General features: G+C 37.5%; 1 protein-coding gene across 1 annotated transcript in view; it reads right to left on the bottom strand.

Moving 5' to 3' along the window:
* Window positions 1–18664, bottom strand: part of ADGRG7 (adhesion G protein-coupled receptor G7) — a 72047-nt gene that overhangs the window by 40062 nt on the left and 13321 nt on the right. The window contains exons 2-9 of the mRNA XM_056109153.1: window positions 16040–16117; window positions 13933–14043; window positions 11176–11280; window positions 8477–8589; window positions 6614–6763; window positions 4975–5075; window positions 3572–3711; window positions 1888–1995 (exon numbers count right to left, since the gene is read on the bottom strand). Coding sequence (XP_055965128.1) covers window positions 1888–1995; window positions 3572–3711; window positions 4975–5075; window positions 6614–6763; window positions 8477–8589; window positions 11176–11280; window positions 13933–14043; window positions 16040–16117 — 906 coding nt within the window. The remainder of the gene's footprint in view (window positions 1–1887; window positions 1996–3571; window positions 3712–4974; window positions 5076–6613; window positions 6764–8476; window positions 8590–11175; window positions 11281–13932; window positions 14044–16039; window positions 16118–18664) is intronic.

Raw genomic sequence — 18664 nt, forward strand, 5'->3', positions numbered from 1 at the left:
AGTGCTAGGAATAAAACCTGGGGCTCCAACCAAATAAAGGATGTTTGGAGGATCCTTCCAGGAGGGGAGATGCATGTCGAAAGTAGACTATGGACTGAACATGTTTGCCACTCAAAGCCTCTTTTGCAGACCACAACACCCAAAAGAAGAGAGAGAACACAAGGGATTGCCCTTCCACAGAGGCAGGGTGGGATGGGAGGTATGGGGGTGGGAGGGATATTATCCATGGTGGTAGAAAATGGGCACTGGTGGAGGGATGGGTATTTGATAATTGTATAATCGAAACCCAAGCACAAAAAATTGTAAATCTACAACTGTAAAAAAAAATATTTGGAGAAAAATAAGTCATACAAAAATGTATTAACTACATGTCAAAAAAAATAAAGCAATAGTTGTATTCATAAAAAAAATAGAATACTTTACTAGGGCTGGAGTGATAGTACAGCAGGTAGGGCATTTGCCTTGCACGCGGCCGACTGGGGTTTGATTCCCAGCATCCCATATGGTTCCTCGAGCACCACCAGGAATAATTTGTGAGTGCATGAGCCAGGAATAGCCCCTGAGGATTACCGGGTGTGACCCTCCCCCCAAAAAAGAATACTTTACTATGAAAGCTATTCAAACATTATAGTAAAATTTATACTTTCCCAGATAAACAAAAAATAATGGAATTTACCACCACCAGATCTGCTTTATAAGAAATGTTGAAAGAAAGTACCATTCCTGGGAATATGCCATAGGGACCCAAGAACATAACGCAGAAAAGCTACCTGCACTCCTAGTTCATTGATGCACAATTCACAATAGATGGAATCTGGAAACAACTCAACTGACCTGAGAACAGATGGTACATCTACACAATGAAATACTATTCAGCCATTCAGACAAATGAAGTCGTGAAATTTGCTTTTACGTGCATATGGACATGGATAGTAACATGCTGAGAGAAATGAGTCAAAAGAGGAGAAACAGATGTAAAATGATTGCACTCATTTGTAGGATATTTAAAAAATCATAGCATGAGAATAATGCCCAAAGACATTAGAAAGGAGGGCCAGGAGGACAGGTTCATGGTAGGAAGCTTGCTATAAGGCGTGGGAGAATGCATCCAATTGCTTCCTGTCTATTTCCCCCACCTCAATTGTTTCCTTTTCTTCCCATTTCCTCTCTATACTCTGCCACCAAGCATGATCTAGGTATCTCCCCTTTCAAATATTGCATTTTCTCACCCGGTGCTGCCAGATATTAACACTTAGTTTTTTTATTATTATTACTACCGAGGCAACATTGTTTGAAATAGTTTAATATTTATTCTTTTGACATCAAAGTTGTGCACTAACATTACTATTAAAGTGCCTAAATCCTCCACCCCATTCTTAAATAAATTCCATTCTGCCCTCAAACACTCCCCCTTTAATCTAACACCCAAGAGGCCCCCCTCAATACCTCCCATGGCTAAAAACAATTTTTATTCTCTAATGGACAAAATTTCACTCCAAAGATCATAAGACTTATTTTTAATTGTATGTTCAGTTTAATATGAACTGCAAAGCTATTTAATGATATAAACCAATGTTAATTCAATGCCATTTTTCTAAAAATCTGAACCATATTACTAGTTTTTTATTATAAAGTAGATTTGTATTGATGGTTAGGACATTTGCTATTCTGCAAAGATTTTCTGAAAAGAATAGGGCAGAAAACATCTTTGTGGACTCAAATAGTAGAGTTGAGACTACCATAATCTTTCAGAGCTCAAACATAAATTATTGACTCTGAAACCTAGGACTTAAAACTTTCTCAGTTTATTTCAAGTTATTTACTCCATAAACTTGAGTACACTTGCATGTGAAGACAATTTTTAATTTGACAAAGTTTGAAACTTACTACTTGTGGATTGGAGCAAAACTTGAAGTTCAGTCTGTGCATCTGGATTAAGGTCGTTCACATCTGTTTCAATAAAGGTGGAACCAGAAAGAAGAGAGCTACCAGATCCTAGAAGGGGAAAAGTAGAATTTTTAAAGTCTCTCCTTTTTCCCCTTGTTTTTTGGGCCACACTCATGATGCTCAGAGGTTACTACTGGCTCTGCATTTAGGAATCACTTTTGGCAGTGCTCAGGAAACCATACAGAATGCTGAGGATCAAATTCAAGGCAAGAGTCCCACCCACTGTATTATCTCTCGGTCCCCTAAAAGTCTGCTGTTTTTAAGTGCTGAAAGCAGCTAAAGGGACATACATGATAACCTTTCAGCATTTGTATTGCAAAACATAATGCCTAAAATGAGAGAGAGAGAGAGAGAGAGAGAGAGAGAGAGAGAGAGAGAGAGAGAGAGAGAGGAGGTGCCTGCCATAGAGGCAGGTTAAAGGAAGAGTGTAGGATAACAATGGTTTGTCCTTTCTCCATGACAGCAGGGAGTTTGGGATTATTGTGTTACACCCATCACAGTGCTCCCCAGACACACCCACTTCTCTGTGTTTATTGGAATATAGTTCTAAACATTTTAGGTTTAACATTGATATGTCCTTTTTCTCTCACCCCAGGGATCTTAGGTTTATTGGGTTACACCTATCACAGTACTCCCAAGGCACTCCCATTCTTTTGTGTTTATCTTTAAACTCTTCTCTGTGCTCTGCTTCCCCAACCTGTCAATTACCTCTATCCCCAAATCAGACTCTGTTGACTTGTAAGATCAGATCCTTCAAAGGACTCTGGATTTGTATTTGTAAGTGAAATATTGTTTTTCTCTTCTTATGTCCTTTGCATAGTTACTTTAGAGCAATGTCTTTTTGTATAGACACAGGAAGACAGTTAATGCTATGCTTTTGTAACTTGGGAGTTAACTGACTCCAAATAATATTCATTCTTGGGCATCTGTTTTCTTGAATTAAACCTCAGTCACCCTTAGTACCTAGCACCCCAAAAGCAGGGTCGTGATGAGAGACTGGATGGACCCATGGCAAGCTGCGAGCTACCCTTGCATCGAAATGGGCCAGGACAAGCTTCATAATAATTAGTTAAGAGCATGGTCATGAACAAATTCTGTCATGATCCAAAGAATAACAACTGGATTAGGACCCTGTTAGGTTTAGGAAAGACTACTCTGGCCTGAGCACTACAGTCTGATATCTATAGTGAGATGTACCCAAGACAGCCATCCTATAAGCTTAATGTATTTCCTACTGTGTCCATACAGAAGTGATTAATATTTTTAAGGAGTAGAATTAAGATGAATATTTAAATGGTGTGGGACTAAGGAAAGGAGAAACGCACCCCTAGACGGTATTAGGTGGGTCATCTTGCTGGATGAGAATTTGTCCTAGAAGAAGCGTCCCCTGTGGGAAGTACTTTACATTTGTTGATTGTGTGACAACACCTATGTGTAATTACTACCCCAATCCCTCATGATTTGGAGATATAACTAAGGCTGTAAAGAGGCAGGGAGGAGAGAATCCAGGAGAGTAGCAATAAAAAGCTAAAAAAAAAAGTCTGCAGTTTTAAGAAGAGAATTAGTTATAATTTGTTAATGAAATGTTTTCTGCTATTACAAACATACAAGATAAAGAGCTCACCTTTCTTTACAGAGAAGCGAACATCTATAGGACCCTCACTGGATTCTGGAGAGAAAGTAACAGATTGTACTGCCACATTAGGTTGCACCACTGAGCCATTATTCAAAGACAAAGAATATGTCTCCATTTGCTGTATCAACCTGGAAAAAATAAAACATAATAAACTATATTAGTCATAAGATAAAATATGCATGTTCTCTCCTACATTCTTGGTAGAAATGCATAGCCACAAAACTCTTGCAATCCCAACAACAGTGGCACAATCACCTAAAAATAATTTTTGTTACAGTCTTTCTTTTTATTTATAAGTAAATAAAAACACACAAACACGTTTTTATTTACTTATTTTAAGTTCTGCAGAATTATCTCCACTGACAAGTTCCTCAAACACAGATACAGAGAGACGGAATTCAAGAATGATAGGTGTTTCCCAATAGAAATAGTAGTTAGTAGTCACTATTCTTCTCTTCACAAAGAAGGATGGATGGTGTTGCTAACTCTAACAAGATTGTGTGCTTCTTGTTTTTCCAGGGATGCAAATAAGTTTCCACTTATTCAACTCACTCTCTGCACTAAAACTTCTGGTGTCCAAAGCATCTCTCTTAAGTTGTTAGCTCCTAAGGTGACAGTGCTCGTGAAATGATGGTAAAGTTGAGTCCTACATGCATTGCTTCAACTATTAACTCAACATTGCAGATTTTCACGATGAGCTTTTCACTTTGTGTAGACCTGAGGATAGGTTAGATGTAATATAGGAAGAGTGGGGTAAATCTGGTTTACTATAGGAAATGTTTATGCTGTTTCTGAACTTGACATAAACTAAATTTCTAGATCTTAGATAATTGGCTTGATCAGGTTTTCCAGAAATGAACAGATTTCATTTGAATGTTATTATTCCACAATCTAATTTTTTTAAATTTCTATTAGTTCCCCATTCTAATTTTATTTGTGCCACTAAAATATTTTTCTTCCTTAAGTGAAAAAAGGAAAGATGTTGCAAAAATAAATATTTTTATAAAGAGGATGTAATAATAATTCATAATAATAATAATTAAAATTGGTTTCTCTGTTTAAAATATTTTTCTTCCAAAACACTGTTTTCTTAATTTCAGCAATTTGCTATGCACTCCTCATTTACAGAAATCATGCTCCAGGGCTGTTTTCAGTAAAAGGAACATGTAACCTCCAATCTGCTAAGAAGATAATTATTGAATTCCATGATTATACTTTTAAAATGCATAATCATTCCAACAGAAAAGCTGGAATTAAGTAGGAAGAAGAGAGAACTTAACTTTATGGTATCGTTCTAAGTTCCATGCTACTGGACTATCTCTGTTAATGCTTTTAACCTAGAAAAGTAAAGAGCCTTTGTCAGGTTTCTTTCCAAATTGGATTGTACTTACGTTGTAAAGGTATTTTCGTTATCATCAGCAGCAGCCTTTTGAAAAACTTTTTCTTCAGCATCTAGAAGTTGGCTCACTGTTGTTACAGCAGTTTCTTTTGCCTACAATGAAGAAGGCCCTATCACCATACAAGACACAGATCATCATTATCATTACTACGATTTTATGGTATTGATATGGGAATTTAGAGACAGGTGTTTTTCAAAATAAAGACTTATTTTGTATGTACATAAGATGACAGAGAGGAAAAAGGATAAAGCACAATAAAAATATAAACTGAAACCATTGTAAAATTTAGGACTTTGAATTTGACATCATAGCAAAATTGTCCATAGGATTTTCAATCTCCCACATACAAGAACACAAAAAGAGTTTCTTGGACACAGAAACAGAGAAAATAGAAGTTTAGGGCTCTATCATAGAAACATTACAACCCCCAATATTCAGTATGATTTATTAGTTATATTTATTATAACCATTAAGCTTAGTAAAAATATTTCTAGTTTGTTTACAGTTAAAATCTCAGCACTACAGTAGAGAACTTTGGTGTTTGGTGACTGTTAAACTGTCTTTGTTTGGGATATTCTTATCGTCTTTAATAACTAATCCTTTCACAAATTCTGTGGTAGTCATTAGTTTTGATAGTTATTCCTTTTCTCTTTCAAGTCTTTACCAACTTGTTCCTTGAGTCTCAATTACTTCCCAAAGAATATAAAGTAATATAGATCGATATATTGGAATAAGATATTTAAGGGAAATAGAAGAAAGGATCAATATCTTCAGATTATGTTGCAGTCTTGTACAATGAGACAGTGGCTTATTTCATAAGTGGTTGATAGTACTGATTGATCAGTTACCCAAATTATACAATTATTAAATGTTTTCTGTATTTTTGTTGCTGTTTCAAATTCCCCCACCCATTCCTTCTTTTCATTGTTGTAGTAGACATTGTTGTAATGACTAAAGATTGTCATCTGGCCGTGTTGCTTACACTTTTGTTCACTGTCATTTACTTTTGTTTTAAAAGTCACTGTCACTGTCCTCCCGTTGTTCATCGATTTGCTTGAGCGGGCCCAGTAACGTCTCCATTGGAGATTTTGTTGTTACTGTGTTTGACATATTGAATACATCACGGGAGCTTGCCAGGCTCTGCCGTGAGGGCGAGATACTCTCGGTAGCTTGCCGGGATCAGAGTTTAATAGGTTATAATATCAGCGATGTGAACTAAGTTTACAGTTTTTGAAAAGATAAACCAAAATGCAAATATGCTTGCTAGAAGGAATCACAGTGTAAAATATGAGTTCCCAAATGAGGCCCTTAGAAATTACTTATCTGAAACTGAATAAGGTTGCTCAGGTGAAAAGTAAAAATGATTTGGAAAATTTATTAATAAGTGAAATGGGCTTGTACATTCTAACCCAGAAAGTCTACATAATAAAAGAACATTTGAATATGAAACCTATTTTTATTTATTGATCACAATAAGTATTTCTTAGACTACTAATAAGTAGTTTTCAAAAGATAATTTTAAGAACCTTATATTTTTCCAGGTGCATATTATAAAATATAAAGTTGAGTCTGTGGGGCTTTTTTTTCTTTTTTTTCTCCCTCCCCTTTTACCAAATCTTGTGAGTTTTACCTCAGGTGTTGCATTTCTGGATGGGTTGAGGATCTGTCCAACTACATTAGCAGCAGAAGAGATATTCTCAGCAGTTAAAGAACTAGAATTATATGTTAAAATCTGTGCATCTCTTGAAATAGTATCAGAATTGGCTGAGATGTTAACAATCTGTTTAAAAAGCACAAACACACACACACAAATAATCCTCTTAGACAATAAATAAACACTTGGTAAAGATTTATTTGTGAGTAAACTGGAATTTAGGTAATCCTTATTCTCTTGACTATCACATTTACATAGGTTTTTTTTTTTAATGTTTGCTTGCTTCTTTGCAATAAGAACAAAACACAGAGACCAGGAGTTTTCTTGATCTTTGCTAATTGGTAGGATTAACTATTCCAGGCTGACTTACAGATCAGAACTACTCAAAGTGTGAATGAGTAGCAATGCTTTCTACAGAGAAGCACAGGAACTACGAGTACATGCTGAGAAACTTCCATTTGTAATTATTTTTATTTTATTTTCCTGGAAATTAATTTTATTATAATTTATAAAATCATTGGTCTGTAATGAGTTAGAAATGTTTTTGAAAAACCTGGGTTTTAACACAGATAGTTTGGTCAGCATTAATTTCCTAAAATTGGTACTCTAGGTACCAGCTGGCCCTGGACTCTATTTTGAAAGAATAGAGGATGTTAATCCATATTATTTTTAGTAAAGTTGGTTTCAATATGTCTATGCCCCTACATGAAGCTTCATTTCACTAGATGGTAGTATCTTTTGAAAAATCAAACCAAGTTCCATGACTGTTCATACTTCGAAAGGAATTGGGAGCAATATCCAACCAGAGAACAGGTAAAATGCTGTCATTCAATAGTCAGGTCCCAGCTATATGTTAGGCACTTTGTGAAATCTTCTATATGTGTTAACATATTTAATATGCACAAAACACCACAAGTTTAGCATTTCTATTCTTTAAATCCTTGAAAGTTTTATGAGATTCCCTATAGTTTGCCTAATTTAAAAATGATCATGGTTTACAAAATACAGTACCTCCAGGAGTCATAGTTTTCTTATCTATAAAATAGGTACATTAGCACCTATTATATAGCTGTTAATTGAATTAAATGTATTAGGATGCTAAGTGTAAGAGGGTTATTGAAGTAATTGGCATATAATAGGTGATCAATATTTATTAAGTATGATTAGCTATACTTATATAATACAGAGATAACATCTAACTCACAGAGCTTCTATAAAGACTAAAACAGATACCTTATGAAACATGCCTGTCAACCAGAAAGACCCCATAAAGTTAAGATTCCTCTTCTTCTTACTCCTTAAATCCAGTTCTGAGCACTTCCATGCATTTTCATTTGTGTATATACTTAGTATTGCTTAATCTGCATGAAAAGTATCTAGTGAGGTACACCTCCCACTTTCCCTGCTCACAGATGCAGCCCCAAGACCAGCATAAGGTGATGGAGTTTCATCAACATCAGGTTTTGATGTTTCCCGCCTAGAAGAGTTTTGAGTCATAGTTTTTCTCTTCATTTTGATGAAATATGCTATAAAATACCTTTTGACATCAAATTTCATGGATTCTATATTCAATCTAAAGTTTATTGGTACGAAAAGATAAAGTTATTCAAAATGTGCTCACATTCAAACTGTGAGTAATCATTTGCTGCAATTTGTCAAACAAACATGTACAACTGTCCTGTTTCACCGATTTCAACTTCAAAAAAAAGCAGAATAATTTTCATTACTAGATTTTTACATATCTAATCTGAGAGTTGTAGAAAACATGAATTTTAAACATAAAGCATTGAAGAAGGGTGTCTTTTTCTAATGGCCCATCATATGGGTACTATGGAATACCTGAGTTTCCAGGTTTTTCAGAGTTTCATTGCATTTTCCAACTGTCACATTTTGTAATGCTATGTTTCCATTTTCTTCACGTTTGCACAAAGCAGTTGCCATTGGTTTGCCCGCTTCAATAAAAAAAAAAAGAAGAGTGTTTGCAAAAGTAGTCACAGAAACCCCATATACAGGCTCCTTTGCAATATCTCCTTGCAATTCCTCCCATCAAGAGGTGGTCTAACTCAACTATAAGAAAAAAAGATAGTCATGCAATTTTATAATGACTTTGATGGAACTGGAGGGTATCATGCTAATGAAGTCAACGTAAAGGAGAGGGTCAGATACAGAATGACCTCTCTCATATGTGAAATATAAAGAAACATGGTATGGGAATAACAAACAGTAAAACAACAGAACCTGAGAACTGACTTACCAAACTAAACTTGCCAATAAAGAGGGTGGAGGATAGTTAGGAGGGGACCCAGGGATTCTGGTGGAGGCAAACTAACACTCTGGTGGAGGGTATGGTGTTGGTACATTGAATACATGAAATCCTATCATTACCAGTATTGTAACCCATGGCTCTCTTAATCAAAAAATAAGACACTTTGGGCTGGAGCAATAGCACAGTGGGTAGGGCGTTTGCCTTGCACGCGGGCTCGATTCCCAGCATCCCATATGGTCCCCTGAGCACCGCCAGGGGTAATTCCTGAGTGCAGAGCCAGGAGTAACCCCTGTGCATCGCCAGGTGTGACCCAAAAAGCAAAATAAACAAATAAATAAAAATAAAAATAAACTTTAAAAAAAGACACTTTTTAAACAGGTGGAGTCTATCTTTCCATTTAAAAAAATCCAGACTGGGACTGGAGCAATAACACAGCAGGTAGGGCGCTTGCCTTGCATCATGCAGCCAACATGGTCAACCCAGGTTACATTCCCAGTATCCCATATGGTCCCCCGAGCACCGCCAGGAGTAATTCCTGAGTGTATGAGTCAGGAGTAACCCCTGAGCATCACCGGGTGTGACCCAAAAAGAAAAAAAAAATTAAAATTAAAAAAAAATCCAGACTGGCCTCATAAGATGCTGAATGTAGCCCTAACATCAAGTAAACCATAAAAATTCTGTATATATCTATAGGGAACAGATTAGAAATAGAAAATTTTAAGGAGAAAAAGGGCAACAAACTTGAACAGACTTAATCTACTCATAAAGATGAAGTCTGAAAACATATATGACATAAATCTAAGTCTAACCAGTCTAGAAAATTAACATGAATTATATAACTCAAATATAGATGCTAATCTTGTTGAAATCCAGACTATAAACTAAGCTAGAAAAATAAATCAGTTGAAGAGGGATTCAAAGGACTCAAATTGCTTCATATTTTACATTTTAGGAAAATAAGAATTCTGTAAAATAACGCTACCCCAAATTTGGGGTCCTCCAAAGCAGTGAGCCCAAGGACCACTCCTGTAATTTGTTGCTGTTGTTTATTTTTGGCCACATCCAGTAGTATTTAGGGCTTACTCCTGACTCTGTGCTCAGGGATTACTCCTGGTGGTGGTTGGGAGATGATATGCAGTGCTGGAGATGAATCCTGAACAGTCGTACCTGTTATTCTATCTCTCTGGCCCCCGTTCAAGAGCAATCTGGCTAGGGGTTAAATGCTAGGCCCCAAGACTGTGTTGGGCTTGGCTCCTGTCATGGTGTGGATTACTTGAGCACCGGAGCAGTGCTGAGGGGCATCCCGGGCTGTGCCTGGAAGTTCTCGAGGACAATGTGGCACCAGGAATCGAACTAGGGTCAGTTCAATGAAAGACATATGCGTATGCTTAACCCCTGTACTAGCTCCCTAAAGGCCCCCCAAATTTTTTTGTTTCATTTTTATTCTAATTTATAAATTTGTTTCAAGATTATAAAGGTTTGTCTCAGGGGCACAATGTTACATCATCACATCCACCACTGAAGTCTCAATAACCCTCTTCCACAGTCCATAAGGAGCCTTCATTTCTGCTCCCCCCATATACTTTATGTAGCTGAGTTCCATTGTCAGAGTTGAAGGATTTGTTATCTCTTTGCATATTGTCTATTTCCGGTTTTAATTGCTTTATAATTCTCTGTGATTCACCTGGCACTTGTTTTCTTCTGACTTGGTCACTTTACATAATAACATGTCTCCCTTAAGTTCCATCATCATTGTCTAGAAAAAAGCAAGACTTTATCTATTTATTTATTTATTTTGGCGAAACAAGACAGTTTTTATTGAAACTTATTTAGATAGATGTGAGGGGAAAGGAAGGGAGAAATGTGTGTTCAAGGAAGAGCACAGATTTTTCCAGAGCAGAAATACACAGGCAAGCAAGTGAGACACATGTTCAGGGGAGAAAGACACTTGAAAAACTAACTGACTTTATGTTTTTTCTACAGCTGAGTAGTAATACATTGTGTATAGCTTCACTATTCATTCTTCCTTCATAGCGTACTTGGGTTGTTTCCCAGTGGGGTTATTTCAAGTAATAACTGCAATAGACATAGATATTTCTAACTTTTTTCAAATTAATGTTTTTGAACACTGGCATCATGAAAGGGAGCCAAACCCTCCCACAAAACTTCTTTGACGCCTATTCTGGAACTTAGTACTGGTAGGAGGAATGATAAGTTTGACCCAGAACAATGATTTGTGTGCCTAAATGGTGATGCTTGAAAAAATACATACCATTTGGAGTGTCTTCTCCACATTTTTCTAAGGAAGAACCGTATCTCCCCACTGGAATTTTGCCAAAAGTAAATTTATCAATGGTTCCACCTTCACAGAAATTAACTATAATGAAAAGAAAAAAATTTTTGATGATAAATTAATACTTTAAAAATTCAAACCTGGATTGGAGAGATGCCCAGCATTGTAGCCCCAAAGCACCACTTAGAGCTGAGCCTGAGCAGAAGACTTATAGTAGAATGCAAACACAGCTGGAGATGACTCAGAACATTTTATAAGTATGAATAGACACATATTTCATTTTTTCATTTCATCATCCTGTTAATCGTCGATTGCCTCGAGCAGGCCCCAGTAACGTCTCTTTCATCCTAGCCCTGAGATTATATTCACGGCTCTTTAGGAGAATGAGACCCATCATTGTTACTGGTATTTGGCATATTTGGTAGGCCACGGGGAGTTTGCCAGACTCTGCCCTGTGGGCAGGCTACATTCGATAGCCTGCAAGTTTGTCCAAAGTAGGAATGAGATAATAAGATGTCTGTCATCTTCCACCCAGACACATATTAAAACTAGAAAAAAATCAAAGTTTAATATCCATTCAGTATAATATGAAAGAATTAAAGACTTATAGGATTGATTCATTGCCACATCTGGAACTTCATATTTTAATTTATTCTGGTTAAATGATTACCATTAGAATAACTTGTGTGTTAATGAGTAAGTTTCATTAAAATGTACACAATAAATGACTTGATAGATGTGGTTCCAGACATATCAGCAAGGGCAGCGTATTGGGTTAGTTGAAATCTTTCAAATTAAAGATACAGAACATATACTAGCAAAGGATATCATAAGGACATAGGTCAAAGCTAAAGATATCAAAGTCATTTATTATATGAGAAGTTGTAGCTAGTAAGTGTATAAGAATGACAGGAGGGGGTTCTGAGGTTCTATATCTAAGCAGAGAGTATTAAGTGTACTGAGTGCTGAGAAATACATTGTGTATTAAGAAATGACCTTGAATTTTAATTCAGTGATATCACTGAAGATGCCAACTCACTGATTTAATAATACCTCTTCAAGGAAGGGTAAAAGAAGATTTAAAAATTCATCTAAGCCTACTTGGATTGGAGTCGAGCATCTTCCATCCAGATCCTCCAAATTCCAGTAGGCGGGGGTCACACCCACCACCTGGCCCCCTGGCGCCGTGTAATCCCATCAGCGGCCAAGACTCAGAGACTATAAAATCCAGATCCCGGACGAGAACAGTGCAGTCTTCTGCCCCCGCGCCTGGGTGTTCCTCACCGGGACCCCTAGGAGGGGAGCGGGTTGAGCTTTCCTCCCCGCCCCGACCGGGGCTCCGGCAGCCGAAGACCTCCAGGACCAGCCACCACCATGCTGAGACCACTCTCCGCACACATGAAGGTACTGGCAGAGGGACAAAGCCACGCGGGTTCCGGGGCCGAGACCTCCAAGCCTACTCGGATTGGAGTCGAGCATCTTCCATCCAGATCCTCCAAATTCCAGTAGGCGGGGGTCACACCCACCACCTGGCCCCTTGGCGCCGTGTAATCCCATCAACGGCCAAGACTCAGAGACTATAAAATCCAGATCCCGGAACCGCGCGGCCGCATTCACGGCCACGTGACATCTTATCAAAACTTTTTATGACATCTTATTATCTCATTCCTACTTTGGACAAACTTGCAGGCTATCGAATGTAGCCTGCCCACAGGGCAGAGTCTGGCAAACTCCCCATGGCGTACCAAATATGCCAAATACCAGTAACAATGATGGGTCTCATTCTCCTAAAGAGCCATGAATATAATCTCAGGGCAAGGATGAAAGAGACGTTACTGGGGCCTGCTCGAGGCAATCGATGAATAACAGGATGATGAAATGAAATGAAAATGAAAATGTGTCTACTCGGATTGGAGTCGAGCATCCTCCACCCAGATCCTCCAAATTCCAGTAGGCGGGGGGTCACACCCACCACCTGGCCCCCTGGCGCCGTGTAATCCCATCAACGGCCAAGACTCAGAGACTATAAAATCCAGCTCTCGGAACTGCACGGCCGCATTTGCGGCCACGCGACATCTTATCAGGACATCTTTTTATGACATCTTATTATCTCATTCCTACTTTGGACAAACTTGCAGGCTATTCGAATGTAGCCTGCCCACAGGGCAGAGTCTGGCAAACTCCCCGTGGCATACCAAATATGCCAAATACCAGTAACAATGATGGGTCTCATTCTCCTAAAGAGCCTTGAATATAATCTCAGGGCTAGGATGAAAGAGACGTTACTGGGGCCTGCTCGAGGCAATCGATGAATAACAGGATGATGAAATGAAATGAAATAAAATATTTCCTTCGGGAAATACAACTTGATTTCATAAAAGTTTTTAGAATTGTAATATTTGTGATGGCATGTGACAATATAACACTAATTGAAAGGAACTGACAAAAATCCTATCACACCTAGCCTCAAATTAGATACTGTAACCAGAGAGAAAAACAACTTATAAAGAAACTAGAAAAACTTGAAAGTTGGGAGAGAAATAAGGTGTGTTGAATATACAAGAAAGAAAATAACTCAGCTTTTAGTATTAAGCTACTGTGCATATCTTAAAGCCATTATCATTATATCCCTTGTGACTATTATATTATCAATGAAACCTTCAAAAATTTTGCTGCTCTTCTTATTAAAAACAAGTCATATAAACTTTACACTCTGAATTATACCAAATGACTTACCAATTGTACATCTTAATCCTTTCCAATCATCTGGACAAACGCATCTACCGTTTTTCCATTCTCCACCATTCTTACATAACTTTACAGGAATGCTTGTTGGTGGGACAGCTTCTATACAAAGGAAACAAATGTATAGAATCATACAAAAATAGATGGTTAACTTCTCCTTTTGGTTCTGTTCTCATTAATTTCTCTATATAAAACTATTACTTTTATTACCATTGTTAAGAAATATTCATTGTAATGTTATCATTAACAAAATGTGCAGAGATACTACATCAGACTTCAACGCTGACTAGATATTATTAGTACTCCCAAAATGTGAAAGGCTTAGTACCTTGATAAAGAAATAGAAGTTATTGGAATAAACAATAGATTTTACAATGATAGGTAGATGATAAGATAGGTAAATAAATAGGTCAGAGGTGGGGAATGTCCAATCCACCGGCTATGTAAAATCCACAAAATCATGTAGTCTGGCCCTTGGACATGACAGTACAGGTTTGTCTGCTTTTTATCAGGTGTCCACAGTCTGTCTGCCTGTATTTTATGGCCTTAAAATGATGCTGTAAATATCAAAATGGTCCTTGGCAAAAAGATAGAGCAACCAAAAAAGTCAACAAACAGATCTAAGTGCTACAAGACATAACTATGAGAGATATTGAAAAGGAAGAACTTCTCAGAAGTGATAATTTAATCAGCTTTGAGATGGGTTCATGAGAATAGCCGGAGCGATTGTACAGTGAGTAGGGCATTTGCCCTGCATGCAGCTGACCCAGGTTTGATCCCCAGCATCCTATATGGTCCCCCGAGCACTGCCAGAAGTGATTCCTGAGTGCAGAGCCAGGAATAATCTCTGAGCATCACTGGGTGTGACCCAAAAAGCAAAAAAAAAAAATATGGGTTAATGAGTAGAGCGAACAGGGTGAATTAAAACTTAGTAAGATTGTCTTATGAAAGAACAAAATCATGCAATTAACAACTTGGATAGGATGAAATTAGAGGACATCCTGCTGAGTGAAGTCAGTCAGAAAGAAAGGAATATGTACAGAAAATGGTCTCTCCCATATGTTGAACTTAAAAATACACAGCAGGTAGCAACAAAGGTCCAAAGGCAACATAATGGAAGATCTGATCCACATAACTGATTTGGGGCAGGGGGTAGTTGAAAGGGTGGAGTGTTGGAGTTCCTGGGGGAGAGAGATGATTACACTTGTGACAGGTGTGATGTTGGAGTTATATGCAGGAGAAACTATTATTAATAGTATTGTAAACCACAAAATCTCAATAAAAATTTCAATTAGTAAGCTTGAAAAAAAAATCTTAGTATAAAATTCCGCAAAGTAAAACAACAAAGAGAAAACATAATTTAAAAATAATGGAATATCCAACAATGGTGGGGCAGAAAGAGTAATGTGTATATTATGGAAATAACAGAAGATGAAAGGGCTAAAGAAATAGGAAAAGGTTAAAAGTTATAAAGCCCGAGAATATTCCAAAATAAACAGACATCAAATCATAGAATCTCAGAGAACACCAATCAGAATAAGAGTTAAAAGAGAAATACCACACTTAGAACATCACATTTAAACTTGAATAAAGCATCCTGTGATAGCTTGAGTTGGGGGGGGAGGGAAACTTACCTACAGAGAAAATATATAAATACTATTCTAGAATTCTCAGACAACATACGGTAACAGAGTAAGTTAAATATTTAAAGTGTTGGAAGGGGGGTGGCATGGGAAGAAATAGTTCTCTGTCCAAGGAATTACACTTTTTATTTGTTTGGTTTTGGGCCACACCTGGCAATGTTCAGGAGTTACTCCTAGCTCTGCACTCAGGAATTATTGCTGGTGGTACTTAGACCATATTCTAAGTTCTAAAGTCTGGTTCAAATTTGAAAATCAATTGAGATGTTAAAGATAACAATGAGACAAAGATGAATATATAATGAAACACAATACATCTGAAAGATATTAGAGTGATTAATATATGTGTACCCAACATGGAAAGACTGAAACATATAAAGTAACTATTAACAGACCTAAAGGGAGATGTATTATTCTAAACAACAGTATTAGGGAACTTTAATGCCCTATTTTTCTACCTTCAAACTCCTCCTCATCCTCTCCCTCCCCTTTAGTGCTATAGAAACAAAGAATTTCGAAACTGAAGTCAGTATCACCTAGAGGAAAAGAAAAGCATAACCCAGACAAATAAAAAAAAAAGACTTAAGGCAACTGATGTAAAGATAAAATGAAATTTTGCAAAGAAAATGACAAGTCTCTAGAAGGCAAACTAAGACACAGATTTGGAGTTGATAGAGGGAAATTGAGAACAATCATGAAGAAACTTAATAAAGTTAGAGAATCTCACCTAAGAACACTTGTGAGAATGGCTATTCTCCAAAAGACAAGAAACAAAAAATGTGAGTTAGGATATAGAAAGAAAATATTTATACGTTGTTGGTTGAAAAGTAGATTGGTGCAGCTGCTATAGAAAATAAGGAGACTGCTCCAAAAAATTTAAAAATATAAATTTCATGCAGTACAGTTATCCCACTCCTAGGTATTTCCCCAGAAATTTTGTACAAAACATAAATTGAAGAGATGCAATACCCTTTTATTAGCAGCATTATTTACAATAAACAGGAATTATTTGTCACTCAAGATACTTTAAAGGCTTCTGTTTGTGAAAACATGAATACTGGAGAATTTCATGATTACTACTTTTATAAACTTGGAATGTAGTTAGTAGTATCTCGCACTAGTTACAGGATAAGGTTTCAATAGAGCCTTACGCACTTGTAGATATAGAGACTCACGGTTTATAGACGGGAGTTTTATTACTTGCAGTGACTTCCCTCCCCCCTCATCTCTCTGAACCAATGAAGAGTTCATTTAATTTCTCGGGTTGGAGAGCAGAGCTATATCCTAGTCTCCTTTTCATAGTTAAGTTCTTGGGGCTTCGGGTGTTATGCCTGTAGCTCTGGTTGAGCTTGCTTACTTGCCGTTATAGTACTTTCGCTTTTACCGTCATCTGGAATTTCTCCTTAAAATGAAAAAAAGCCAGGAGATGCAGAGGGATCATGAAACAGTCGGGGACATCTGCCTTATAAGCATGTGGCCACAAATTCAAAACCCTGTTGTCCCACATGCACGTATCACTGTGCTGTGAAAGCTGGAAGCTCTGCGGTTTGCTATCCCTTTCACCATAAGCAATTTCCAGCCACATTGCAGCCAGATATGTATAAGCACCATAAAAAAAAGTGTGACTCACAGAGGTCGCTGGCAACACCACAGCCTCAACTTGTATACTTCAACTGGAATGTGGCATCTCCTCATGCCAGGAAATGTGGGCAAGCACCATGGCTAAATGTGAGCAGCATGTAAATCTCAGTGAGCTTCACAACCAGGTATGCGAGCACCACAGCTTGATGTGTGACACCACCCCCCCACCCCCAGGACCACCACAGCTGAAAATGTGTGAGCACCACGACCAAGTATATGTGTGATTCCCCCATCACGGTCTTGGTCCTCCCGTTATTCGTCGATTTATTCCAGCGAGCCCAGTAAAGTCTCCATTGTGAGACTTCTTGTTACTGTGTTTGGCATATTGAATAGGTCACGGGCAGCTTGCCAGGCTTAGTCTGGAAACAACCCAAGTGCCCTAGAACTGACGACTGGTTAAAGAAACTTTGGTACATTTATACAATGGAATACTATGCAGTTGTCAGGAGAGATGATGTCATGAATTCAGCTTTAAATGAATAGACATGGAGAATATCATGCTAAGTGAAATGAGTCAGAAAGAGAGGGACAGACATAGAAGGACTGCACTCATTTGTGGAGTAGAAAACAACATAACATGAGACTGACTCCTAAGGATGGTAGATACATGGACAGGTAGATTGCTCCATAGCTGGAAGCCTGCCTCATGAGCAAAGAGGAGAAGGCAGATGGAATAGAGAAGGGATCACTAAGTAAATGAAGACTGGAGGAATCAGCCAGGACGGGAGATGTTTGGAGAAAGCAGATAAAGGACCAAACATGATAACCACTCAGTGTCTGTATTGAAAACCATAATGCCCAAAAGTAGAGAGATTATGGGGAATATTGTCTGCCATGGAGGCAGGGGGATGTTGGGAAAGTGGGGGGGGGGGGGTAAACCGGGGATATTGGTGGTGGGGAATGTGAACTGGTGGAGGGATGGGTGTTTGATCACTGTGTGATTGTAACTCAAACATAAAAGCTTGTAACTATCTCACAGTGATTCAATAAAATTTTTAAAAATAAATAAATAAATAAAATAAAATACAAGTATCTGTCATTTGTCCCAGAAGAGGAATTGGAAATATCTGAGTGAAAATAAAATTTAATTTTAAATGAGAAGACAAAATTTAGGCTAGTTTATTCCACTCTTTTTGAGGGGTGGTGGTTAAATACTAAACAATTTAAACGATATAAATAGTATAAGCTGTACCTAAGTTAAATATTGTTCAGTATTAGCAACCTGGTTAGATTTTTTCCATAAAGTGGTATTGTATAGTATAAATATTACAAAACAAATGCAGGAAGATATAGAAATTCTCAGATGTGTTTCTGTTTCAAGATTGCAAATTGAACTTAATGATTAACCCTATTTTAAATCCTCAGTTTGACAAATTCAATCCAAAGACTAATCCAAACTAATGGTATCTGTCATTGTCACTGTCCTCTCATTGTTCATCGAT

The sequence above is a fragment of the Sorex fumeus genome, unplaced genomic scaffold, assembly GCF_029834395.1.
Source record: "Sorex fumeus unplaced genomic scaffold, SorFum_2.1 ptg000265l, whole genome shotgun sequence".
NCBI lineage: Eukaryota > Metazoa > Chordata > Mammalia > Eulipotyphla > Soricidae > Sorex > Sorex fumeus.